We start from the raw sequence: 26,906 nt of genomic DNA on the forward strand, positions 1-26,906 counted from the left end.
TGCTCTCTTATTGACCGTCTATAAGAAAAATTGTCAAAGAAAAAAAACATGTGATTGATTTGTTTTACTTTGACAAAATCAGATTTTTACATAAATCAATGAGAAGGATGTGCTTAATGATGCTTGGCTAGATAAGCGTTACTATATTGTAATTGCATTTGGCATTTCAAACGAAAATCGTCTATACTGCGATGCTGTCAATAAATTTGCAATTGAATTGCATTGGTATTCATCAACCCCTAATTATATTATATCGACCACTTTGATGATCCCTGGGTAAGATAAATGAAGAGCATCCCAACCGCAGTGTTATAATAATTAAAATACCATTTGTATGAATTACAGCACTAGTTTCCTCCGATTTCTTAACTAATTAATATTAAATTGTTGTTTGAAGAGAAGTGTTTGTTTTTATCCCTCAGATCTTACAGTCGCATTATACAGTAGGTTTTTACACTTACCTTGCCATAAAGGATTGTTGAGAAAAAAATTTTTTTTGCGACTTTTAAAATAAAAATATCTCTTCTTGCGCTATCTTGAGAGATGACCAAACCATCGCGTTCTTATAATTCATTCCTCTCTGGTTTGCATCCCTATTGCTACTTATGATGATGTTCCTATCACGTTCTTGTTAAATCTTTTACTTCTCAGAGTTATCTCATTTCCGTCTCTTGAATACTAATTTTACAGTTTCATATGACTCTTTTAATCATTTAAAATTTAAAGAACAAAGATTAAAAACAAAGTCATTACTTCTCGTAACTATTAGAGGATATATTTTTTTATTAAATTAAATAACAATAATTAATAGCTCCATCAAGGTATTTAGGGCCAGTTCTTCTAAGCAGAAAAAAACTGCGTGGCCGCAGACGATTGTAGCTCAATTTGTCCCATCTTAAATTGCAATCTTTGTAGCCATCTCAGTAGAATTGAATCTTGTGGTGAAGGCTGAGCTGTTCCACTCTGACCAGATGTAACTGGAAGGGTTGCTGTAGGCGCGAAATTATTGCAATTTTGTAATCTCATCTGGATTTGTCCAGAAAGCTATAAACAAATTTTCTTTTGTAATGAAATTATCTAATGCTTAAAATAAATATTTATTATTATAACAAATTTATATTTGGGACAAAAAGGATTTACATGGTTAAAGGACGTTCAGAAGTTTGCCAAATTATAGAGAAAATTAAGAATAGTAAATTAATATGGTTACGTTATAAGCTGACATTATCGAGAAAAGCTGTAACGCACTCCAGACAGATTGACCTACCAATTTGTAAACACCATATTTTTGGACTCGGAGCATCTCAAAATGGATATTTTTGTTGAAAACTCGGTAAATTGACACGATCGCAATACTTCCTCTAGTGCAGTAAGAGAAAGGGAAAAAACATCAATAAAACTCTTGTAGGTGAAGAAATTGTTCTTGAATCTTAGCAAGCCTGTCTTCGAAGAGAATTTGAAATTGTGAAAAAGAGGAGGATTGCGCTGAACAATCTAGCAATTGGAAATAGTTTATGCTAAGTACTTTATGCTAATTTGTTTTTTGCCAATAGCTGGTTTAATGACCAGCTAACAAATCCAACTAACAAATGGTCGGCCTCCCAGTGAAATGGATTGTTTACTTTTATCACACTTTCTTGAAGATAGTGCCGACAATTTTCTTTATGCTATTCTCATTACACTATTGTTGGACTAAAACTTTTATTTGTGAATTTTTTTTAAGAACGAATTGGATGTAGTGACTCATAGGGGAGAGAATGGGAATTCAGTCTCCTAAAGTACATTTCTGCATAAGGTAGCACGTATTTATATTAAATGTCTTATCAAATTAAATGTCAATCAATATTTTGTGCTTTTAATAGGTGTAATTTAAAAACCGATGTACATTTTCTATCCTTGTCATAGACAATATTACTCGTAACTAATTGGCATGCATTTTTTTTTTGTTAACCTAATTTTTTTTTTTAATTGGGCCGAACCTCAGTTAATAGGATAAAGAAAAAAATCTCTAAATGTAAACAAATTTAATCGTTAGTAAAAGGAATTAACTTACCGAAATATGTTGGGTATGTAGTACAGGACCCCATACTGGCATTAGTTTATTCAAAACCGCAGATTTACATTCTAACAATGCCTCTAATAAACTGGAGAAGTGTAAATTTACCATCTCTGCTAACTAAAAAATTAAATATCTTTCTTTTTCAAGTAATCTTACGTGTAGTCAATGGCAGAGAGACAAACAATTTTTACTCTAAGTTTCGGAGTATATTAGTTCTTCCTTGAAATGTTTTACGACTGAGAGTACTTATTTAATTTTTAATTAAAACTCCGAACCAAAAGCTTTAAATAGTTTTAGAAATACTGCAACCCTTAATGAAAATCTAAATATGGTTGTTGTCTTTCTACCATTGACGAAACAACTAACAAGACAAAAGTATGTATTATCAAGCACATCATAACTCAAAAATCTCTTGAGTTTAACAATTAATTTTGAACTTACTCTTTAACGTAAAGCTAGCAATTTCAATTAGAACTTAGTGTTTTTTTTAGTTATAGTTATTGAAAATACATATAAGGCTCTCACCAACAATTTATATCTCTAAAAAAAATTGCAATCGTAGCGGTACTTAATGCCATATTTAAATACAATTATAAGATATAAATAAAAATCATTGGAATTTTTAAATTACATGATTTATTATACAAAATAAAAAAATAAATAATTGTACTAACTACTCTGGAATGAGAAACAAGTTGGAGTATGCTTGGCGTCACTTTTCCCCAAAAGTCAAAGAGAATGCTCATTGTAACCGAATGAGTGTCACTGCTTGGTAGGTTGTTTGCTGCTCCTTGCTCCAAATAAACGGTCCACAACTATATTTAATAGAAGCAACTGTAATTTTAATTCCACAATTGCAGAATCGTAAAGTATACAATGAAAAATGTAAAATACAATTACATATGTAAAACGTGTGAACACCATTATAATAATTTATTTTATAAAAAATTGACTAGGATAAAAAAAATAAGAAAACTATTCAAACTGCTGTATAAAAAGAACTTGAAGTTTTCATCAAATGACATAGATGAGTAAATCTCTAAAATTCAGTTGTTTTTTTTTGTTCCTTAAACGTAGGACTTAGAACTTAACACATAACTCTCTTTTCGTTGGAGCTATTACAGCAACAGTAATTTTCAAAAACGCATTAATAAACAATATGGTATAAAAGACACACATATAACTTATTGAAATTGTTAAATTGCTGAAAGCACACATTTCCGAACAAAATTTATTAGCGTTCGCCAAATCATCCTCGTATGTTTTAAGGATTGTGACTAGTATGTATTTATTTTTATTGTGACTCTTACTTATTAAGGTAGTAAATATGTCCTAACATCTTTCTCCCTTGATACGATTCGGGAAAAGATCTTTGGCAGCTTACTATTCATAAAAACTAGCGAGATCATCTTGAAAAGTTACACAACCATTAGAAATAGAATTGTTTCTAAAAATATTGATATCGTCAGCGTATTGATGAATATTCAATCCCATAGAAAATATAAGCAATATCACTAAACTTGATACAATGTATTGCCTAAAGTTTAAGTGCAACGGCTCTAATACAGTGAAAATATTATTTTCTTATTGTTCTATTATTCATTCATTAGTTATTCATTAAATAACTGGAAATCTAGTTTACATGGTTTCCATTAAATCCAAAATGCCTTAGCTTTTGATCAAATACTTTATTAATATCTGTAATAAATGAAATGAACGTGAGAGTTTTTTGGCAAAGGATTAAGTATATAATTTTGACATATATGTATATATATCGCTGATGCTTTTAATTTTAGTGAATGGAATTATTTTATTTTAAGCAATAAAATGAAATGTCTCAACTTTTAACTCGATGCAAAATAAAATAATAATATAGACTTACTTGACAAAGGACGAATGAGTGGAAAAGGGCAGACATATGCAATACCGAAGTCTTTGACTGTTCTGCAAATCCTGCCATAATAATTTGAACGTGATCTGCAATATGACAAGAAGCTTCCTGTGGTACAGGAAAACAAGGACTGGAATGTAGGGCAGAATGCGTAAGAGCTCCAATTAAAAGCCAAGAAAGCAGTCGCATATGGGCAACACAGTCCAAAAACTCCCGAGGTCTAAACAGCCAATTGCTTCATATTAAAACAAAGTAAAGACGGTTAAAGTAGTTGTGTGATATCTGCAGCTTATTAGCAAGCTTGTTACTTTCTGAATAATTATAATTTTAAATTTTAAATAAATAAAAATGATGACCATTTTTTTCGTATAGACTAGTATGGTATAAGCAATCAGAGATCGCGTTACGAGTGTATATTAATGATTTTTTGCCTTACAAATATATAATTTATTTTTAGATAAATTTAAATAACTATGCAAGAAGACATTTTGCTGGATATTTCACAGTTATACTTTATTTTTAGGGAAATAGTGATTCCGCTAAAATAATTTGTTTATCTATTGATATCAATTAGAAAAAACTTTTTCAAAAAGTAAAATAACCTACCCTTGTTGTATGCTGGAAGGTGCATTATATAACCAAGGAAGATATCTAGAAACTGCTCGATTGTCACGACCGCTGCCTCTAGTCATCTCGAGAGCAACAAATTGTGCAATACCACTTTTCAGGGTACCGCCAAAAGTATCTTCACTAAGTCCAAGGCTCATTCCCTTACTCTGTAAAGATTAAATATGTATATATACACTGTTATTAGTGATTAAAAATTCCTTTAGCAGTTGCACTTGCTAGAGGAATTTTTAAAACATAAACTGTACACATTATTTGGTAACACTCAAATTATTAACCGAAAATATGAAATATGTTTTTTTCCCTCAACAGATTCTATATGAGTAATGTATAACTACTGTACAAAAGTAAAAAGAATGCGCTGTGCTATAATAGCAATACTTTTACTTGTAATCTAATTCTTAAACCATGTCAAATGTCCACTTCAAAAAATTCAAACATTACCAAATATTGTCAGAGTTCAGGTGTTGTAACCGATATTGACAGAAACGTGGACCAATGTACAAATATTTGTTTTAATGTCAAGATTCCACTTATAACAATTATATTCAAAGAACACCTTAATTTTATCGGTGGCGGTTTTTATTCTAGTGATTGTGTGAATATCTGCTAGAAAGTCAAGGGCATCAGTTAGGTGTTGCCTCATTACTTCTGCTGCCCAAGTATTAAATGCAGGTAATGAATCAGCATTAGGTAAAGTAGGATCGTCAAGTGCCACTGTAGGTGGTAACATACCACCAGCATCCTGAAATATGGACAGAGATAAGCAAGAAAAATAGTTGAATTACATATCACTTCTCATTAATTCCTTACTAACCTGTAAAACAAAATTAATCAAGAGTAGAAAATTTGACTCAGGAATATTTGTTTTAAACTTTAAAGCCTGCACTAATTCAAAAACTACGGTCCTAGTCAACGCTTGTTTTTCTCTATCCTAAATTAAATAATAAAAAATTTATTAATATGTCTGTTCAGAAAACTACAAAAAAATATATTTGCATTTATTTTGAACATACCCTTGTAAATGCTCTAGTGCATAAGTAGCACAAGTCAACCAAATACTGATATTTTAAAATGTAGTTTTGAATACTACAACTCAGCACTTTAGAAAAGGGATCCAAGATGCTCTAAAATAAATGATTATTGAATTACTTTCAAACATAATTTGGAAAATAAATCACAGTTTCCTTTAGTAGGAAACGGTCTGAGAAATAGTGGACTTAATAAATTGGTTAGATATTTTAAATGAATAAAACCTTTTCCTTACTAATTAGTTAGATATTTTAAATGAATAAAACTTTTTCAATTACAACTATTACGTTTCAATGGCGGTATCAATAAAAATGAGATTGTACTTCCCGTATGAGCATGAAGTTCGATAATTAATTATTATTAATAATAAAACAAATTATTCACGAAAATTGAAAGGGCCAGCAACTGACTGCACTTTTTTTATTGTAAAAAAAGCTTATTTTGAACTTAACAAAATCTATAAATAGTTAACAGAATTTTTGAAAACTTTATAATATAATAAATAACTAAGTAATGAATTATGAAAATACCTTGCAAGCAGTAATCCCAGGAACTCTTAGCGTTGATAACATAATTCGAAGTAGAGGAAGCGGTGTTGCTACCTGTATTTGTAAAGATAATCTTCTGAATAATACATCCAGTTGTGTCAAAAGGGTTGACCAAGGTCCAGAACCTGGTCCCAAACCAGCCTCTAGAGGCAGGCAGTCTAAATAACTGGCCACATTGTGCAGAATTATCGGAAGGCTATCTGGAAGAGTTTTCTTTGAATTCAGACCCTTCAACAAATTTTTTTAGGAATGAAATGTGTACGTTTATAACTTTAAACGAGTTTAAAAATAGCTCTACCAACCAACCTCCAATAGTAACTGAAGTGGTGCTAAGGGATTAAGCTCATTGAAATCTAATAAGGCCTGGGCTACACTTCGAAAAAACTGCATTCTGTTACATTCTGAAATATTTATTTTATGTTAATTATTTTATGAACCCTGACACTAAATGAAGCTTATCGCTGATTTCTAAAAATGTAAATAAAGACTGTTGCTATTATTATTATTACTAACTAGTCATCACTTAAAACTTGAACATATTAATCAGTAAACACAAGCTCTAATGGTATTGTATAAGACATGGGCCCTACAAAATAATCTACTAAATTGCGACTATCAAACCTTGCATGTTTGTCTGAAACATCTGCATGAAAACTCCATTTGGTGCGAGTTGATGCAATACACATCTCAGAAACTGATGAGCTACGCTGATCGCTCCACCAGGTAGATATACGTTACTTTCATTTTGCCAAGAGTATGTAGGCGAGAGAGCCACTCTGAAAAGAGTTTGATCAAATGTACTCGGTTTTAATGAAATAAATTATATATCCATCTCATGAAGTGAGTTGATGTATTTACATATAATCATTAGAGCTATTTCCTAAGGAAATTTAAATTCTGAAAAATCAGTTTGGTTAAGTTGCATTTCAGGATGGCTGATATGAAAAGCTTATTGCTAAGTCACTTGGTGGGAATTAATCAAAATATAGAATTTCTGCGATTTTCCGTTATTGAGTTACGCTGATCACCTACTCCACAACTATTGTTAAATTTTTAAATAGAATACGGGTGGTAAAATGATAAATTAAATAGCCTTACTTGGCTACTACGGTGAGAATATCTGGCAGTAGAGGAGCAGCTAGTGCAGGTTCCCTGTGGATGAATGTGCCTAATATTACAATGCATAGCCCTAGTTCTTCATCGCTGTATTCTTCTTTCACTGTGCCGCATTCGCTGCACCTAACACCACGCGCACACATAAATATGTTACACATATACATATAGCGGTTAGCTTATTGGATTCCCACGCGGAGATCCCGGGTTCCAATCCAGCTGCTGGCCCTTAGATTTTCTCTTCCTAGTGGCTTCTTACAGCTCACTGTTTGATGATGGACAGTGTTGTCTGTAACGAAAGAACACCGTCCGGAGGCCGACAGTGCACTGGAAAAAGCTCCGGGCGCCAATTACCTGATGTTGACGCGCCTTAATAAATACTTTATATATAGTATATATACCCACACATAAATAAAACATGTGTACATATCTATTTTCCTTTCATCACTTTTTACCTGTCATTAACACATTCATCGCCCACTCTAAAATCACTTTGTTTAAGTTGAAATGATGCATGACAAGCCTGTTGCGTAGAACAATCCATAGGAGGATGAACACCGTACCTGTTCATTACAAATTTTGTTTCAATAAATAGTAAAATTTTTTTATTTGAAAATTTCAACAATAAAAGAAGATCAGTTTCATTTACCAAGTGCCAGCCTGAAGACTATTTTCTGACAATGAGTGAGGTGGAAGTGAAAATGGGCCGCCTCTTCTATTTCTTGGCCTTTTGTTGCTATTTTCGGCTAAGAAATATATTCATTAGTTTTTTAAGTTACTATCTAGCGGAAAGATAACTGCAGTAAATAATCAATAAAATATAATGAAAAACTAGATACACAAGACGCGATTCTTAAATAAATATAATAAAAATGATGCATACTCGAACTCATGCAAGTAGAATAGAACTAAATGTGCACTATAGGAACAAAGTGGAATTGGTATCAAAATTATAGTACTTGCTTTAAAGAAAGAAAGGAAAAAAAAAATTAGCTATGTTTAATGATTGGGAAGTGATAAATAATAGCTGAGTAGTAGCGCAATAAATATTTTACAAATATGCTAATGATACTAAAAAAGCTGGGACCGTTTTTATTTTATATAATATAAAAAGCAAGGAAAATGCAGATTATGAACTGTGACCGAAAAAAGGCTTATTTTAAGGAAATAACCGAAACACATTTTCAAACAAAAAGAAAGTATTGATAATACATAAACAAATTAATAACTATTTTCAACATTTGAACCCCTTCCAAAATAAAATAAATACCTGTAATTGGACTAGGTTTCCTATAAAAAGCTTGTTCAGGATCTAATGTAAGTTGTGGAGGAGGAGAATCGAGAGCCACTTGTTTACAAAGTCTTCGCGGACTCGTACTGCGACTAGTCTAAACGTATATAAATAAGTAGATAACAATGAAATTGGAATTAGTATATTTTGTGAGATTAACGAAAAAAAATTTACATGATAATTTTGATGATCACTCCTTTCAAAACTATCTTGTTTAGATATTGGAGACAATGAAAGAGAATCTACTTCTGTCGGAGTTCGCAGAGAAGATTGATCAATTTGCTTGTTATCTTGAAAATATTTATAATTCTTTTAAGATTAATATAATATTTGTTTGAAAATAATAAAATAGAATGTAGACCAGCAATATACTCACCATGCACTCCCAACGCTTGTCTCACATGTTGGACTAAGTTGGACATACTGTGTGGTGCTCCTATTGGAAGCAGTCTCTCTTGTTGTGGTATTTCTAGCTGACTTATGCTACTTTGAGACACGGAATCATATTGCGCACTATTCTCGTTGTCTAATTCAATTGGCGAGCCTACAAATAATATATTCAATATAAAACATTTTTAATAATCTATTAACGTTCGCAAAAGCCCTAAATTAAATGATAAATGGCAGCGGACATATAGTGAAGGCACGACAAACGGCGACAAGAACCAAGGAGTGCTCTCCTCCTCAGCCTGAGTCTTTTCCATAAAATCTACTCTAATATGAATGATAAAATTTCACTCTTACTTCTACAAAATCTTTTACAAATTTTAATTATATATTTTTTCTAGAAATTTCTAATTGTAATCTGACAATTTAGTGTTTTTTTTTATTAAATAAGTAAATATTCTTGATTGTTATGAATTTAGGTGACGCCTATTTGACTAAAATACTTTATATGAATTTGATTTTTTAAAACAAAAATCTCATCGGTTAAATTATCAATACAATATCATTGAATGTGTTTGTACACAGCTTAAGGCTCAGAAAGGGATACACTCCTACCAATAGGCTTGCATAAAACCCCTCTTTTCCTATCTTGTTTTTCAAAATAAAAAAATTCATACCAACAGTGATCAAATCCATTTTTGACAATGGAGAATCAGGAGAACCGTAGATACCATCGTACTTTGGAGAGCGTGGCAGAGGTTTCGGCACTGAAACAGTTCATAATTTTAGAATATTTGTGTAGAAATAGTTCGAAAATGTTGATCAATAGCATGAATAAGTTTAATATCACATCAGCAGATGGGAAACACAGTTCTCCGTAAAATTTAGAAGATTTACACATACTTATAATCTTTTCAAAACAACAAACATCTTATTTAAAACCTTGTCTGCTCGTTCCTATAGGAAGTAATCTTTCTTGACCATGTTGGGCAGCTAATTGCTTAAAGGGATGCTCCATTTGCCAAGGTGGATAGGCTGAAGGAGTAGGTGTGGGGGTAGATGAAGAGGTTGATGTAGAAGTAGTATGCTGTAACGCAATTTCGGGCTGGCGAGAACGAGGCTTAGGTGATCCTTGACTTGAATTCTCTGGCCAGGATTCTTTGCTCTCGTTTTGTAGTCTAAAAGCCATAAATATTTACTCATAAACATTTAAATTTTAACAGGGAAAAAAGACACTAATGTTCTCTTTAACATATTTAGGGAATTTAATTATAAACACACTATAATTTAAAAGGGTAGTCTGTGTTAAAAATAAAGATATACATTCAATAAGATAGGCAATTACTGCTAACAAAATAGGGTCATGAAAGTTACATAAATATCCCTATTTTCAAAATTTATCTCTTGTGCATATTCGAGGAAGCAAGAAGAGAAAATAATCAACTAAAAATTTAGTTACCTATTTCCAGGTATAGGACCAGCATCCTGAAAAACTAACGGATTTGACATTATAGCTGTAGCTAAGGAGGGAGTTTCACTCTGATGAGCATTTGCGGGAAATACTGAAGATGATGCAAGCATTTTCATTCCAACTTTTAAGCCAAGTTTCTGGGAGCCCCCGCTAGAAGTTTCTTTCTAAAACGAAATTGAATTGGGAAATTGTGCATGTCATTGTAAAAAAAATTAAATCGCAAAAATATGAAAGGTAGCTCAGTTTTAAAAGTCAGCCATAATTATTATTAAAAAAACTGATTACACTTGCTTGAGAACTCCCTTGAAGTGTACTGTCAGATTTAAAACTTTCAGGAACGGCCATCATGTCTGATTCCGTCTCCTCTGCCTCAGTAGAGTAACTGCATTAAAAGATAATGCATGCTAGATGAAGAGCTTAGATATAAGAAAAATAAAATTGAATTCGGTAAAGTATTTACGATCTTTACCTATATTCGGGATGTCTTCTGATGCTCAGTTTTCCTTCATGATGCGAAGAATGGGTTGTATCTTCTTCCCAGTGAGTTTCCATCGAACTAGTAGTTTTCTGGTGAAATCCAGAACAACCTTTGCTTTTATTACTTATACTTGGGTGACTTCCATTTCCTCCAGAATACATTGGTGAAAGAGGAGGCGTTTCATACCTTTCATTATGGTCACCATTGATTCCTAAAGAAGGTTGGCTGACATCTGAGGATCAGAATGTGTTACTTATCATGTTTATTAAAGAATATGCTATTAGGATTATCCTAAAAACCATCATTCCAAAGGCGACAATTAATTATTAAGAAAATTAAATTATTATAATATTTTTAAAAATTTTGATTCTGAGCCACCTTTGTTGGTACTTGACTAACTTTACTTAATAATTTATTTTCTATTTTAGTCTAACCTCTAGATCTAGTAGATGGTACTGTCATGACAACAGTAGGAGGAATTCTACGACAAACGTGATGCTGAGCATCCAAAGTGTTCAAAACAATTCTTACTAACGACTGAACTTGTCCATTCATCGGTTGTTGACTGTATTGATACTGAAATTATATTTTAATTTTAAAACACTAATACAAAATATTTAAAATAAAATAAAAAAGCAGGAATTTTTGATGTCTAATTATTACCTTAACTTAAGTACTTTCGAATTTAAACTTGTGACATAAAATTCCTGGTCTTTTTGGTAGTTTTTGTGGTGTGGTCACACATGTAACTATCATAAAAAGTGGAAATGCAATTTGCTTTCAATATTCAATATTCCGAAAATATTGATCAAATCCATTATCAATGGAAAATTCCGTCATCTGAGTTTTAAGATATTTAAGATAGTAACTTCATCGGCTGAGAATGCCTTGGTAGCCGACTAAAGATTGTGCTGCTTCTCAGTTTTAATTGAATATGTATGGGATGGTTATTTTTAGAATTAAGAGAATTTACGCTTCATTGCTGGTAATGGGTATCTTTGTACACCTAACTTTGTTATAAATTTGAAGGATACCAATTTGTCTTTTATAGCAATAATCAAAATTGTTTTCTGAAGATTATTTAATTTGTTAATTTTGTATTCGAGTAGAGTACTAAAATCGAATAACACAAACTGTGAAATTCGGAGAGAACACTGTCCGGAGGCCGGCAGTGCACTGGAAAAAGCTCCGGGCGCTAATGACCTCAGCTGTTGATGCGCAAAAAAAAAAAAAAAAAAAAAACTGAAATTATATTGTAAATTACTTACTTTATAAAGAAAAACAAGAGTAGCCATAAGCCAGGATCTTCGAGAATGAGGTTCCAAATACCATAAACTATAAGCCGGAGAGGTCTGGCAATCTGGGATATGATGAGGAGGACAGGGGCAGTAATGTAATAAAAGGAGACATGTCTGCATTAATACATCACCTATTAGGTGATTCTGGTCCAAAACTTGAGGTAGGTTGCACAAAAATACATTAAATACTCCACTCGTCCTATAAAAGTTAACAATGACTTCATCAAATATGTTTATTCTAAACTAATTAAAATATACCTTAAACTAAACAATGCACCACCCGCTAGACATTTAGTAATATATCTAATCTTCAACTTTTTCTCTTAAAAAAAAAAAAAAATCGATCTTATACCATTACCAAATATTATTAAAACTATTACTATTATTAAAATATTTAACTCCAGTATAGTTGATAGACCCCAAAAAATAATGTGTACACCATGATCAAAATGAGATGTATAATCTGCAATTCTTGGATTATTTTATGCCAACTTTTAGTTTGATCATTAATAATGTAAAGCAGATAATGCTTTTATTTCACTACTATTAGAATGCTTAGTTCATAATAAGGGTGAACTTTTAAATTTTATTTCTTACAAAGACGAATTTCCCAGCGGAATGATTAATAATACTATTAACTGTTATACTGTAATAATAAATAATTACCTCAGTTTATTTGGTGGAATGTGAAAACCTTTTTCATTCTGATTATATCCAAGTAAAAGGTATAGATGCCTTAGTACAATAGCTTGCGTTTTGGCCAACAGTTTCTCATCAGTCGGATATGCCTAAGAGTATGTGACATTTATGAGATAACTAAAAAATATATTACTTTTTTCTTCAAATTAGCAAAAACTTAAACTTCTTACTTGTTCTGGTCGAGAAAGAAATTGTAAAAATAGAAATACTAATAAATGCATAGTTTCTTTGTCAGCCTCTTCTAAGTCTATAACTCGATGTAAAAGTGCAGCTAAATTGATGTCTTCATTTTGATTAGTTGGATGAATGTGGCCATCTTAAAATATATATTAACATAAAATTCAAACAAATCTTATAGATGTGAGGTAAATTTTTCAAAAATATAAAAATTATAGATATTGATTGAATACAATCACGAACCTTGTAGCTAGTTTAGCAAATTTCAATGTAAGACATTAATTAATTCTATTATTTTTCAAAAACATTTAAACAACAGCTTTCAGTAAGAAAATTCATAAGGAAGTTTGATTTGATTAATTTCATCTGAACCAATCTTGAAAATCTTTTACAAAGGGCAATTAAAAAATTTATTTTCCACAATTTATTTATATTTACCTCCATCATCACATTTGAGACTTTCGAATGTTTAGTTCATCTTTGACACATAAAACTACAACAAAAAATTATGTTATAATGTCATAGACTTAATAAAAAAAATGGACACTGAAAAGTCTGAAATGTCTAGGACGTAATGTGATGTAAATGTAATTTAATTATGGAAATTTGCTGAAGATTTTTTTTTTTCAATTACTCCTTGTAAAAGATAAGGAAACTTAGTTTAAAACTGTCATTAATAGTAAATCATCTTCAAGGAGATCTTATTTTCAAATTGAAAATAACATTACAATCATAATGCTTTAGCTATAATAAAAGATTTACTGTAATAAATATTCATATTATGGAGAAATAGAAACTTGTTAATCAAAGGAATGTATTATTTAAAAAGAGTAAACCACAAATACAATTCGCATCCTTAATCAAACAAAAGTTTAAAAACCTGGTGTGTGCCACTCTTTCTCTTACTGCGTTTTATGTCCAATACAAAATTTTCTTGTAGAATTTTTCTGTACGTGCAAAATGAAGTAGTAAGAATAATAGCAGAACTAAACCTCTATGCACTTCCTTGCTTTTCGCATAGAACAATTCAAAGATAAACATAAGGAATATTTCTCGAGAAAATTGCAAAAACTAAAAAATCTTTAACGTATTACTTCCGGTTGACTGAATTTTAGTGATAGCTTATCGAGTGAAAATAATTTAAACTGATATTACTACCTTTACTAAGTTAAATGAGATTTTTTTTTTTTTTTATAAAATAAGATTTTTAGGAAATTGAATTTGAATTTGAAAATGTTTATTTACAATTTAAAATGTATTTTTAGGAAAGATTTTTGTCATATACAGAGGAATTCAAAATATACTTCCTGAAAAAACACAACGTCGAAATTTTGACCCAGTGGCACAAGCCATCCTTCCTCTTCTTACAAGCGGTAAGAGGAAGTAATAGTAACAATTCTATAATAGAATAAATAAAATAAAAATTATGTCTTTGGTTGCATTCGAGGAAAGGTGTAGATCATGTACACAATAAAGGCATAAAGAGGAAGGATTACTTAAAATGAGACTTGACATAAATGTTTCTAGATCTAAACTTAGAATTCAGTAAGTGCTAAGACTCAAACATTTGAAGTAGGTTAACAAATATGTTTAAAAAGTCGGAGAATAACACTAAAAGTGACATTTCATAAGAATGAAAACACCGAGTAAGTATAAAAAATATTAGAATAGTATGAAGAGAAATACATCAAAAAAACAATCAAATGCAAAAGATGAACACAACAACTCTGCATAACAATTTTATCATTCAATTACTTACACTAAATATGAATGAATATAGTATAGAACAGCAACATGTTAGATACTCTCTTGTTAAAAGCTAAAGCCCATTAAAACAGATAGGAAAGGGGAAGATTATTAGCAATAATTAACAAGATTTCCCAACATTTAGCTCTCAGCCAATTCAGCATAATGATAAGTATTTCCGTTAGGCAATATGGCAATATGAATATGATATATCTATCACGTTCGTGATCTGACTAAAAGGACCCATAGCTAAGATCTTTAAAAATAACTTAAACATTTAAATATACATATATTTTTTAAATTAAAAAAATATCTTCTGTAAAATGATCTGCTTTATTCAGTAAATTATTTCTAACCAGGTAGACATTCAAATATTTTATGAAACAGTTGCACATCATATAAAAATTCCACGTCACTAACTTTGTCACTATTAATAATTTTATTTTCATTTCTCAGTTCTATTTCTTTACTTTTTAATGTCTACCTGGTAAATTATTATTGGAAGTCATAGAACCTAGCAACTGACCCAATCCAAATCGAGAAGTTTTCCTTTTCAACAATGGGGCTGAATATTGTCTGCTGTACACCTTCTCCTTTTCTGAAGTCAAAGAATACAGTAACCTTTAAATTTTGCACATAGAGAGAGTTCCTAGCGCTCTGTTAAAAATTAAATTAATTCTACTTTGTTTATATAGAGCTCTAAGAAAAAAAAATCAAATAAGTTTCCAGATTAATTTAATAGATTTAGAATTATTGCAAACCGGTAAGTACCTTTGTACGATTCTTATTAATTAGTATGTATTAGAAGTTACAAAAAAGACAGGTTATTTTAAAACCACTCTAAGGAAAGTATACTTTTAATTAAAGTATACTTTTTAATTAAGAACGAAGTAGACTTTCAAAAAAAGAAATTGTTGTGATGAACTAGAAATATAACGCCCTCAATAATTTCAAAGTTTTTTAAAAATATAAAATTTAATCAAATTAAACAATATTTTGCTAAAGTATCGTATTGCATCGTTTATAACAAGCACTTTTCACATAAAAGTAGTTATTTAAACGAAGTGCGAGTTAAGTAAATTCGATGCACAAAATTTTATTAGTTCAATTTTATTTTTTATTAGTAGTTTTTTTAGTTCAAAAAAGTTAAAAATATGTTTAAATATCTAAAAAACATAGCTAGGTATTACTTTGTTGAAAAATCAATTTATTTTGACACGCCCGTTAACTTTACACAATGTTAAAGGAAAACAAAAATGTTATGAGAATAACGTAACTGTTATTGAAAATATGATTTAAAACCGTTATTAAAGTTTGCATTTTTTGTCTTTTTTTCGTAATTTCATCCATCATCATAGCCAGTTTTATCAGTTCAGCGTTGAGAATCTGATTTCAAATTAGTAGTCAGCAAATGTTAGGAGTCAGAACCAGTTGAAGGTAAATACTATATAGCAAACCGATTACAACCTCTGATGATGATTAAAAGTACAAAACCAGTAAGGAATACCAAAAATGTGCGTATTACAATGAGTCAAATCAGGATATTAACTACTACTGTTTTATAATAATTAATTGTACATTTTAGTCAGGAATATTGCAGAATAAAACATAATCATTCTTTTAACGTGATTGAAAGTTTGTACTATAAAAACAGTACCTTGCTTTGTATCCTGTCGAGGGACCATGCTAGCAGGGGCAGACATTGTTCTCTTGTAAGGCCACTTTGGGCCAAAACTTGCACTCAATGTTTTAACAGAGCTAGAATCAGACTGCGACAAAGCTTCCTGGGCTCTTTGTAATTTTCTTACAAAATGTTCACTGTTCATATCTGAATTCCTAAGATCTAAATCGAGTTTTTGTTTTTAAAGTTTTTGTTTTCTTGTTGTTAAATATAAAATATTGATATTGTTGTTCCATACCATAAAAGATAACGAGCGATTGTACATATGATTCAACAAAAATGTAACAGTACGGGTGCAACATAAGCAATATAGTATGATATACATAATACATATTAGTTGGATATATATATACAGACATATATATATATATATATATATATATATATATATTGGAAAACTTGTATGGTACGGTTTCAAGCAGAATAAACAAGTTTTTATGTGAGTGATATACATTAAATATGACACACAAATTTGGAGAACAAAATGAAATTGAAATTACCTCTCAAATACGTTATATCACCAGTTTTTTCCAGAGTAATTTGTGCTTCTAAGAATAAAGCATCAAAACGATTCAAGAAGAAATCCCACGTCAATATATGTCGATCACTCAGACAATTATGTAATTGGTACAAAGATTGAAGTACCATTGGACGGTCTACAATAACGGAGTCAAATTGGGTTTCTAGACACATTATTAAAGACTGAAAAAATAAATAAATTGTTTAGAGACAAATCTAATAAACCGAATTCATAGTGAATATTTTACACAAAAGTCCTTCCAATGATAAAAAAGAAACCAATGGAACTTATGTTCACAGATTATACTTAAGCAATCAATTTCATTCAAAGGTATTTCGAAGCCTTTTCTTAACCTGCCATTTGCAATAACCAACTGAAATTAACGAAAACAGAAAAGAGTTCCGCGACCAGTTAAAGAGATTCCAAAAGGTAGGAGAGAAGTAGTTATTATTACGAACTGACTTCGTTAGCAAATAGTTTATTGGGAAAGTCATACTCTAGGATGAGAATCGATTGCTATGAGAATCAAACCAGAAAAACCAAAATAGGCTGTCATGGGAACATTCTGCTGACCCGTGACGTCCTCCAAGTTTTGCAAGTAGATTCTTGGATGATTTTGAGTTTAAGTTTTTCTGAAATGTTTCAGTTTTTGGTATAAGAAAACTTAATTAAACTGTGGCAAAAAACAAATTCTTAGTTGGAGGAAAGAAAAACTATTTGTATAATGAATTTTGTGATTGAAGTTTACAGAGAAGCCTAGAAGTATTTTCTTAAAATTCAATTTTAATAATACTCCTTGACAGTACAAAAAAGATAGGACTGTACCTTACAAAAAATGTGGCACTTAAGAAGGAATCTACCCCCGCTCTTTCTAAACTGCCCTTAATCGAATTATCGGGAAAAAATGTTTTAAATATAAATTGTAGACTTGTATGTTTTTTAATCAATATATGAAGTTCAATCGAAATCCAAAGAGCCAATTTAAATGAAATCTTAAAATACTGAACAATCTTTGTAATAATGCGGCACATTCGATCAGCCGATTTGTCCAAATTTGGAAATTTAGTTTCACATTTAAATTCTTATTATTATAGCTAGCGAAGCATTTTAGTTAACACAGATAGGAATAGGCTAACCTCCCCTCTTCTTTTTTTTAAGAGTAAAGAAAATAGTAGGAGCCATTTTCAAGAAAATCTTTAAAAAAAAATTTATTCAATAAAATTTCCTGAACTTTGGTCTCATTTTGACCAAAGCCTTACTGGGGGTTCTCTGATAGCAGTAAGCGAAATATCAAATTTGAACTTCCAGAAGATTTTGTTTTTTAGTTCTGGTGGATACGGAGAGAATGACCCGTACACAAACCAATTTATAACAAAAATCTCTGACTCAGGGGACTTCAAAGCAGATATTTTAGGTGAAGGCTTAAAAATAAAAACATCTACAAGATTACAATACTTTCTCTTTCTTGGATAAGAGAAAATAAAAACAAATTGTATGTGTTTCAACTGTTTGAATTAAAATTCAGTCATAACAAAGAAAGTTAATTATTTGACAATATTTTACCTTTATAGCTGTGTCGTGTATAGTACCTAGATAAAGTGTAGCTCTTTGTGCAACTTGTACATTAGAATCATCTAAACTGGAAATAAGATAGCAGAATGCATTCGTAAGAGAACCTTGTAGAATGAAATTTGTACGAAGAGGGGTGGAATCCATAAAACGTGCAATTACAGTAACTCGTTCAACTAAAATTTAAAATTTTTAGGTTAATTAAAACATTAAGTGTGCATTGAAATGTTTAAAGTTTGGAGGAAGAATTTTAGAGAAACTTGAAATTTACCTGCTACGAAACGTACTCGCCAATCATTTGAATGGAACTCATCTTGTAATACCCTCCAAAATGCATCAGATCCTGAAGGGAGAGTGATACAATGAAGAAGAATAGGGACGCAAACCTCGCATATATGAGAATGTTCCGCATTGCATAGATTCCACAAACTATTAAACAGAAATAAAATACATATTTATAAATATCATATATTCTGGATGAAAGTCGTAACTGTAGTAATAAATTCAATTAAATAAAAATACTTTTTAATAAGAAGATTTTCTTGACACCAAATTATGAAGCCTTTATGATGTTTCACTGCTTTAGCCAATGCATCTCCGTGCAAACACATTAGGTACAAGCAATTTAACATGTAATATAACACGTCAGGATCTTCAGTAACGGAAATTTCCTGCAAAATATTATTTTCTTCAGTTATGAAAAAATATTAACAGGGTCATAAATATTCAAACCCAATAATTATGGAATAGATTCGTAAGATATATGGCACAGAGATTTCTTTTCCTTTATTCCCTTGTAACTTTTTGATAATGTTATTTTGTAGCCTGAGACAAATTGTAAATATATATAACAAAATTGGGGCCGATTTTACTGAAGTGGTTAAGAAAATGAACTCTAACTGGCAGATCTCAGTGTTCATGATCAGCGTGTAATTAATTATTTAGAACAATTTTAGTAGCAAAAACAATAAAAAATAAGATTATTCATGCGAATTCCTTTCACTGTAATATACGAAAAGCAATTCTTGATACTTGGAATTTATTGAATTTAATATGTTCAATTGCTTTAGTTTAATAAAATAGTGAACTAAACGTGACACACAGCTCCCTAGAAGCCCATAATATCGATGTCCCTACAAAAAGTTGTCATCTAAAGTGATGAGTAAAACATAGGTGAAGTCCATATTCAAGTGATACTCAGGCGGCTGCCTATCAAATTACAGAAAACTCAAAAATGTGATTTTGTTGCCCGGAGGATGAAACCATTCAGTTAAGTAAAATTGTACACTAGAAGAATGGTTATACCCACCTGACTTCCAGAAGTACCTTAAACGTAAATTCATAGGAAGAAAATTCATTATTTTTCGATAAAATCTGAAAAATCTTTCTGTAAACGGTACTCTCTCGCTAACCATTTAAGAACTTAAAAGAAACTTGTTTTTCATTTCTCTCGCCAAAACACAATCATTTGACAACTTAATAAAGCAACGTAAAATGTATATTTTTTCAAATATGCCTTTAGTAACTGATGAATATACTGCAATTGCTGTGGAAGTTCGTCGATAGTAAACCTAAATTTTCCAACGGAAGTCTGCCAGAAGTCTTCCATGTCTTCATCACCCGAATCTATTGTTTCATCATTTTCTCCGACTAAAGTTGGTTTTGCAATTTGCGCTGTAGCAGTTGCTAAACACAAAATATTTTTAAAAAATATACTTTTAAGAGAATTAAATTAATATAATAAAGAAAATTCATTTCTTTTTGCATAAAATTCAAGAATTAGTAAAAATGTCTCTGTAAAAAAATTATAAAATCAAAAGTTCATAGGATGGCAGCTTTTACGGGAATCATGTTTTGTCTAAGATACTTGTGAAGCAATTATATTAAAATGTACTCACCGACATCAGAATCTGTAATTGTAACTGCTCTGGCTACCGCTGGTATTACTCTTTCCGACATAATAATTGGGGCCAAGTCCAATTGTTCTACTACGGTTTCTACTGTGGCAGTCATTATCTAAAAAAAAGAATTTGAAAAAATACACCACCCCATACTAAAGAAATAATCATTTTTAAACAATACTAGTCTCTAATTGTCGGCACGCCTTACTGCTATTCCTTTTATTCAGTCGTTTTTTGTTTCTGTTTTTTCTTGTCTTTTTGTCTTATTTCTTGTATAGAATGTATATGCCATATGTATTCTTCTTTGTGACATGAATTTTAAATTAAAAATTTCATAAAAACAGTGTTAGTGGCAAATACATTTTTTCGAGAAGCGTAAATGGCGTGCAAGATAAAACTGAAAGATTTATGGATATAAGTTACAATTTTCTTAAAAATGTCTATGAAAGTTCTTTCAGTTACAGTTCTGTAATATATCCAATCCACTTTAAGCTGGTATTTATGAATTGTTTTATTAATAAATAATAATAGAAAGAAAAAAACTAAATTATAGCTTATTTATAAATTTAATTATATATACAAGACAAAACACAAACATTTAAAGCAATTAAACTGAAAAAAGTAAATAAAAATATTGTTCTGTCTCACATAATGTCATGCTATTTGAAGCCTACAACTTGAAATGTGCCTGTAAATTTTATAGAACAAATTCATGCCACACCGAAATTCATTGATATATTTCTTGTTAAGATATGTTAACCAGTTTGATCATAAAAGGTAAAGTGAAAAGAAAAACAAAAATTAGATGAGCAAAATAATCATAACCCTTCTCTTAATTAAAATAAATAAAATACATATTTTTTTATTATAAAATAATTGATGATCTCGGATTCATACATAATTTTTAGCAATAAATTATTTCATCGCTGATCGGAAAATGTCCCAGCTTTTTCCAGTAACCACGGTTTTGGATTAATTTTCTGAGGAAAAACTGAAACGTGGGAAAACAGCTGAATAATTCATACAATTGAATTATTAGGAGCGATTACAGTAAGGCGAAAAAAAATTGAAATTACGTATAATACCAAAGTTAACAGGCGCCATGGTAGCCGAGCGGTTAGAGGCGAGACCTGCGAAGCTAATATGTATTGTGGTACTGGGTTCGATTCCCGGTCTTAGGCCTTGGATTTTATTTAATGGTTTATAAAAGAAATTTACAGTAAAGTAAGTTTGCTAGTCGCCTCCGTCCACGATATCTAATTGGTAGTTGGACGTTAAGCCCCGCCTGAAAAAATAGGCGATTACTTTACTTTACTACTTTTACTTACAGAAGTTAACATAATCCATTGCAACCATTTTACTAATAGGTTTTAAAAATGTATTAATTTTTCCATTACAATTATTGTTATAACTATTATTACACTCACATATACAATTTAATAGACAGTGAAGAAATTAAAAATCTCTATTTGTCGTAAGATATGGTTCTGTACAGATATATGTAATAATTTACGAATTGTAATTGCCCTGGATGCTTTAAATACTTTATCCAATTCCAAGGAATTTTAAGAACATTAAGTTTAATAATCCAATCATCCTAGTGTTTAAATGATTCCTTTTTAGATTATTCATAGTAGGTGGATTGCTTATTACTAGATATTAGATGATTACAAGCAGTGGATGTAATAGCAACTTAAAATACGGAGTTAACTTAAGCAATGTGTTATGTAATGCAGATGTGTTAATTCGCTGCACATTGTATAAATGGAGCGAGCATAGAGAGCTATAGAGTACCACACCACTAATTCTACTTCTATTATGAGACCTGCAATACCACAAAGGTGCAAAGATTGCTAAATAAAATAAATAGCAACACTAAACCCTAGGAATATTTACTTATTCCCTTCCTCTCCAATCATAACTAGATAGAGATTGGTAAATTTAGGTATGGTTTTTTTTCTTTCCCTCTCGAGACTGAAATAATTCATTTATTCTTGTAATGTTTCCATAATTTTTGGTTATAGGTTACAAAAAAAGTTACAGTTTTTATATTCACTTATTTTGAATGTATGTTTGTGTTGTAATTTTCTTTTTCAATCTTTCCCTAACAAAATATGTGAGTGATTAATTCATTATTTCGTTCATCTAATAGCGAATTGTGTAAAATCTATCGTACCGCGTGATTTTTAAAAATATACTTCTATTTTCACAGCATATTTCGCTATTGTAAAAAAGTTAAATGAAGGAAGCAATATCGTATTCAAAATATTAAAATGAAACTGAAATATACATTGATAAAATAAAAATCAAGGCAAATTACTTAACATAGGAAACTATGAAAAAAAATAATTAGTAGATAGATATTGAAATGAAAAGAATAATGAACGGATATTAAAAAGTAAATGTGTAATTGTGGTGCTGTTCATCAATCGCATAACAACTGATTAAAGGAAAGCATTTAAACGTTATCAAAAGGTAGTATACAGAAACAGGGCCGTCTTAACAGTATTATGGCCGCTTGGAAACCAGTATGCTGAGCCCTCTAGGAAAACTACTCACAGGAGTAAGAAGCAAATTGTCGATATATTTTTAACAAATATTCATTTTACTGGACCATCGGGTATTCAAACATTACGAGCATGCAGCAACTAATCAAAATGTGAAAAATAACAAGGCTTTAGAAACACAGTTATACTCAGTAAATCACATAGATTAGATGACACAGTATAAATATAAGGTATTACAACTTTTAATAACAAGCACTTGCGAGTTTAGAATATCTACATTATTAGCTTGACGCCAATAGCCTTCAAATTACATTTTTTCCTCCTAAGTGAAAGCTAACAAGGTTGGAAAATCTGGAGCATGTTTTATTTTAGTAAGGTTTAATGTTTTTAATGTCAACTAAGTTTATATAATGCAACATACGTGCTAAATTACATTTTAAATTTGCATATTGGCGATTATTACATTGTCAATATCCGTCTACATTTTTGGTAATGTTATGTCCATACACATTGGGAAGTGAGGCGGTACGGTACTGCGGTAAAGGTGACTGCGATAGTAACCCAAATCTGAGTCAAATCACAATTCTATTAGTAACACAATATTAAAGCGGCAAACATTATTTCATTTTTAAGTATGGACTAGACTGCTGTGTGTTATTTTTGACCTAAATCAACATAAACAAGATTAGCAAGGGCCCCTAAGCTCTTTTGGACTCCGGACAATTGCTCTCCAGGCCACTCCGTTAAGACAACTCTACAAAAATGAAATAACTACAAAACAAAACAAAACAAAAATTACCCACCTTTAGACATCTGTTAAAGTTACTCACACATATTTCTAAAAATCGGTGCCAATTAATTCATCCATCAAAAATTACTTAGGAAAGTAAGCGATTACACATAAATTATAAGAAAATGCCAAATTTGAAAATATTTGCTTCTTTAATTTCTTTTCTCTTCTTAAAAATTTTACAAATATTTTCAAAATATAACTTCAGAACCACGATTTGGTGTCGATCTTAAAAGGTTTATGGAGATCCACTCAATCGCATAGTTTAATAAGTATTTGATAATACAAGATGTTGTTACCAAAGCATTGGATGAAATCATAATTTTAAAAAGTGTTTATTCAACTGAAACTTTTGCGCACAATGTTAAGCTCAAAAAGTTCATTGCGAGTCTTCAATAAGTTCTGAATTTCAAAAATTCTTTTCTTTGTCTTCTTTTTTCTTTTTGGACCTAAATCTTTGATCCAGAAGAAAGATTCAAAAATTCAAGGCGTCATGCGTAACGAGTCGAAGGCTGGATGGCATAGGAAAGTCCACAACGGAGTTTGAGCTTCTTCGAGGAGGGCGTTCCCCAGAGTATTTTCCATATCAAGAGCCTAAGAAAGGCTTTTAAGAATACCTTCGTAATCGTCGGATGATAAAGGATACATTCCGTTTTGGAGGGCAAAGGGGTTAAGACTTAAGGGAAAGGCCTTTCCAATAGACCAGTTCCTCTTCTAGGCCTAGGTTTATAAGAAAACCAGGGTGGAAACTAACCAACAGTTGGTTAGTTATATGTCTTACCTCTTTATTTGTAAGGGTTCTGGCGCCTGGTTGTGATTATCCCAATCTATCGGCTTTCCGATTCCAAGGGTTTTCCTACAGAGCTTAGTCGGTTACCAGGATTGGGGAGGTGAATGCCCTCCTTAGAATAATCTTTAAACTTGGGGCTAATTTTGGAATATATTTGGGGAGGGCTTTGCGGAGAGGCTGCTGAGAGCTTCAAACCACCCCTTAACTAACTTAACATATTTACTTTAACCACCTTGGACTCGTAACAATTCCGAATCCTAAATTACTTTAAACTGAATGATAAAGGAATTATTTATGAGTTTTTTGGTCACCTAAAAATTAGAAAATGTCTTTTTATAAATGAACAGTTCAATTATAATCAGGTTCCCAAACATTTAATTTTTATCAAACATAAGCGCATTTGTTTTTTTCTTAATCACAAAACTATTAAATGAGAAATTTAACTGACTGCCATCCGCCAGAAATGATTCAGACTTGAGCAAGTATTACATATTTTACAGGGTCTGCAGTTATATATGGCATTCAATAGAAAAGAGAATGTGCTAATGCAGGTTGCGGTGCATTACATGAGGCATGTTGACAAGTACCCCTCCCACTGTGTGAATCTCCATAAGAGGCATGTTGATCACCACGTCCGGCTTTGGATCACATTTCTTGTCATTTTCAGGAGGACTTTTTTTAGAATGGCCACTTTCATCCACTGTTAGTTCTTCCAATGGTGGCTGCAAAGTACACACATTCGAATTATTTTATTAGGTATTCATGAAGAACCAGTTCACAATAACTTTATTCATAATCACAATTAATTGAAATGAAGTTCATCTTTTAAACATAGAGTCATCTTCTAAAAGTAAAGATTTGTAACTTAAGAAATTTTGTGGTAGTAAAATAGTTAAATCAACAGTACCACCACCCATGAGGAGAAATTCGAAGAAATTAGTTATAATTAATGCTTACATCAGGAGGATGCGCTAAATTTTCTTGTGCGATATATTCAATAAGCTGATGAGCCAGCTGATGCCAAACTACCACTAATTCGCATTGAGTGCAGTCGTTTTTCATTTGTCCCTCGCAATTATGTGGCGTTAACCAGGAAGCACACATCATAGATTGTAAAAGGCGGCATACATCTTGGGCTATTACTGTGTGAATGCCAGTATGGCGTTCTATCTCATGTCGCTCTAACTGAAAAGAATTAGTGATATTTCTCATGGTTATTATTTTTGCTCTACTTTTTTTTTTCAATTTCGTAATCGCAAATAACAATTTTTAATTATTAACTTGCAGTTATATTAGAGGTGATGAGAGATGTACCTTTAACATTTAATCCCGAATACAAAAAAATAAGCTGAAAGATGGAAATTACTTCTCACAAAATTACTAATCTCAAAATATTGACCATTTATAATAAATATTATTACCTGTTTTAAAACTAAATCCAACATCAAAACACAACAGGATAATTTTAAATCAACATCATTTGTAATGTTTGAAACTCTGGAGGCATGTTCTTCATCATCTGAAAGTGCGGAACAAGGCCCAGAATCATCTTCGATCACAGGTGCTATAAAAAAAAAAGAAGAAATTCTTAAACATGAAATACTCACATACCTTTACTCAAGTATTTTACTCAACTTAAATATAATTCTATTTGACAAAATTTCTTTGATCAGAGAGTTGTTACAAACGTCACTCTTGCACCTTCGTCTGTATGAGAAGGGGCAATAATAATAAATTCTGCCTACTCCTCCCATAATTTCGTAGAACTATAAGGCAATTCAGTCTCAAAAACTGATTACTGAAAGGCCTTGGTTGTCTGCAACTTCCTCTGTTCAGAACTGAGTGGCAAGTCTTGATATCTTCAACCTGTGCTACTTGACCAGTGAACAGCTGGTCAGCTGTCATGATAACTTCGATATCAAAAAAAATGGTTACGAATACGCCCGAAATTCTAAATTAAATCGAACTGCTAGCAGACTGCACGCGTAGGAAAAAAGTACTTAAAACTTGGAGCACTTTTGAAAGAAAGGTGTGGTTTTGCATCCCTCAAGAACTTTAAAGATTCTTTTCAGCTTTATTGTATTAAATATATTTATTGCTTGGTACAGATAAACTGAAACTTAAATAAATTTACGTTCACGTTTTTTTATAAAAATTATTGCTTAATTTAAAAATATGATTATGAAGTTATTTTTTATATGTTTGCTATATCACTCTCCTTCTATAATATAATTATGTTCAAAAATATAAGTAAATAAATAATAATTAAAAAATGATACACAATTGTTTAAAAAATCTTTAATCATGCTATTGAAAAATCTAAGTAATTAA

The 26,906-nt window shown here is 31.0% G+C and overlaps 1 protein-coding gene and 1 long non-coding RNA gene across 8 annotated transcripts in view; one reads left to right on the forward strand and one right to left on the reverse strand.

Moving 5' to 3' along the window:
• Window positions 1–749: 749 nt before the first annotated feature.
• Window positions 750–26,906, reverse strand: part of unc79 (UNC-79 domain-containing protein) — a 33,601-nt gene continuing 7,444 nt past the window's right edge. Inside the window, exons 15-51 of one of the 6 annotated variants that reach the window (XM_074130182.1) lie at window positions 25,997–26,139; window positions 25,533–25,760; window positions 25,142–25,297; window positions 20,486–20,603; window positions 20,104–20,273; window positions 19,110–19,258; window positions 18,859–19,016; window positions 18,582–18,763; window positions 16,999–17,200; window positions 16,475–16,660; window positions 15,344–15,415; window positions 13,065–13,210; window positions 12,862–12,983; window positions 12,166–12,394; window positions 11,332–11,473; window positions 10,889–11,129; window positions 10,705–10,801; window positions 10,408–10,583; window positions 9,891–10,126; window positions 9,626–9,715; window positions 8,938–9,105; window positions 8,736–8,851; window positions 8,541–8,658; window positions 7,920–8,016; window positions 7,726–7,833; window positions 7,256–7,396; window positions 6,779–6,933; window positions 6,464–6,558; window positions 6,140–6,385; window positions 5,594–5,704; window positions 5,395–5,511; window positions 5,137–5,322; window positions 4,557–4,726; window positions 3,942–4,170; window positions 2,734–2,874; window positions 2,054–2,176; window positions 750–1,044 (exon numbers count right to left, since the gene is read on the reverse strand). In XM_074130182.1, coding sequence (XP_073986283.1) covers window positions 841–1,044; window positions 2,054–2,176; window positions 2,734–2,874; window positions 3,942–4,170; window positions 4,557–4,726; window positions 5,137–5,322; window positions 5,395–5,511; window positions 5,594–5,704; window positions 6,140–6,385; window positions 6,464–6,558; window positions 6,779–6,933; window positions 7,256–7,396; window positions 7,726–7,833; window positions 7,920–8,016; window positions 8,541–8,658; window positions 8,736–8,851; window positions 8,938–9,105; window positions 9,626–9,715; window positions 9,891–10,126; window positions 10,408–10,583; window positions 10,705–10,801; window positions 10,889–11,129; window positions 11,332–11,473; window positions 12,166–12,394; window positions 12,862–12,983; window positions 13,065–13,210; window positions 15,344–15,415; window positions 16,475–16,660; window positions 16,999–17,200; window positions 18,582–18,763; window positions 18,859–19,016; window positions 19,110–19,258; window positions 20,104–20,273; window positions 20,486–20,603; window positions 25,142–25,297; window positions 25,533–25,760; window positions 25,997–26,139 — 5,768 coding nt within the window. In that variant the 3' untranslated portion in view covers window positions 750–840. Of the gene's footprint in view, window positions 1,045–2,053; window positions 2,177–2,733; window positions 2,875–3,941; window positions 4,171–4,556; window positions 4,727–5,136; window positions 5,323–5,394; window positions 5,512–5,593; window positions 5,705–6,139; window positions 6,386–6,463; window positions 6,559–6,778; window positions 6,934–7,255; window positions 7,397–7,725; window positions 7,834–7,919; window positions 8,017–8,540; window positions 8,659–8,735; window positions 8,852–8,937; window positions 9,106–9,625; window positions 9,716–9,890; window positions 10,127–10,407; window positions 10,584–10,704; window positions 10,802–10,888; window positions 11,130–11,331; window positions 11,474–12,165; window positions 12,395–12,861; window positions 12,984–13,064; window positions 13,211–15,343; window positions 15,416–16,474; window positions 16,661–16,998; window positions 17,201–18,581; window positions 18,764–18,858; window positions 19,017–19,109; window positions 19,259–20,103; window positions 20,274–20,485; window positions 20,604–25,141; window positions 25,298–25,532; window positions 25,761–25,996; window positions 26,140–26,906 lie in introns of those variants that run through there. The other 5 variants (XM_074130317.1, XM_074130257.1, XM_074130400.1 and 2 more) reach the window with 5 other exon arrangements.
• The window catches only part of LOC141460569 (uncharacterized), a 34,323-nt gene continuing 22,770 nt past the window's right edge, over window positions 15,354–26,906 (forward strand). For both annotated transcript variants that reach the window (XR_012462206.1, XR_012462182.1), the window contains exon 1: window positions 15,354–15,580. This is a non-coding gene — a long non-coding RNA (uncharacterized lncRNA). The remainder of the gene's footprint in view (window positions 15,581–26,906) is intronic.

The sequence above is a fragment of the Rhodnius prolixus genome, unplaced genomic scaffold, assembly GCF_049639745.1.
Source record: "Rhodnius prolixus isolate KJV_2025 unplaced genomic scaffold, Rpr scaffold_1, whole genome shotgun sequence".
NCBI lineage: Eukaryota > Metazoa > Arthropoda > Insecta > Hemiptera > Reduviidae > Rhodnius > Rhodnius prolixus.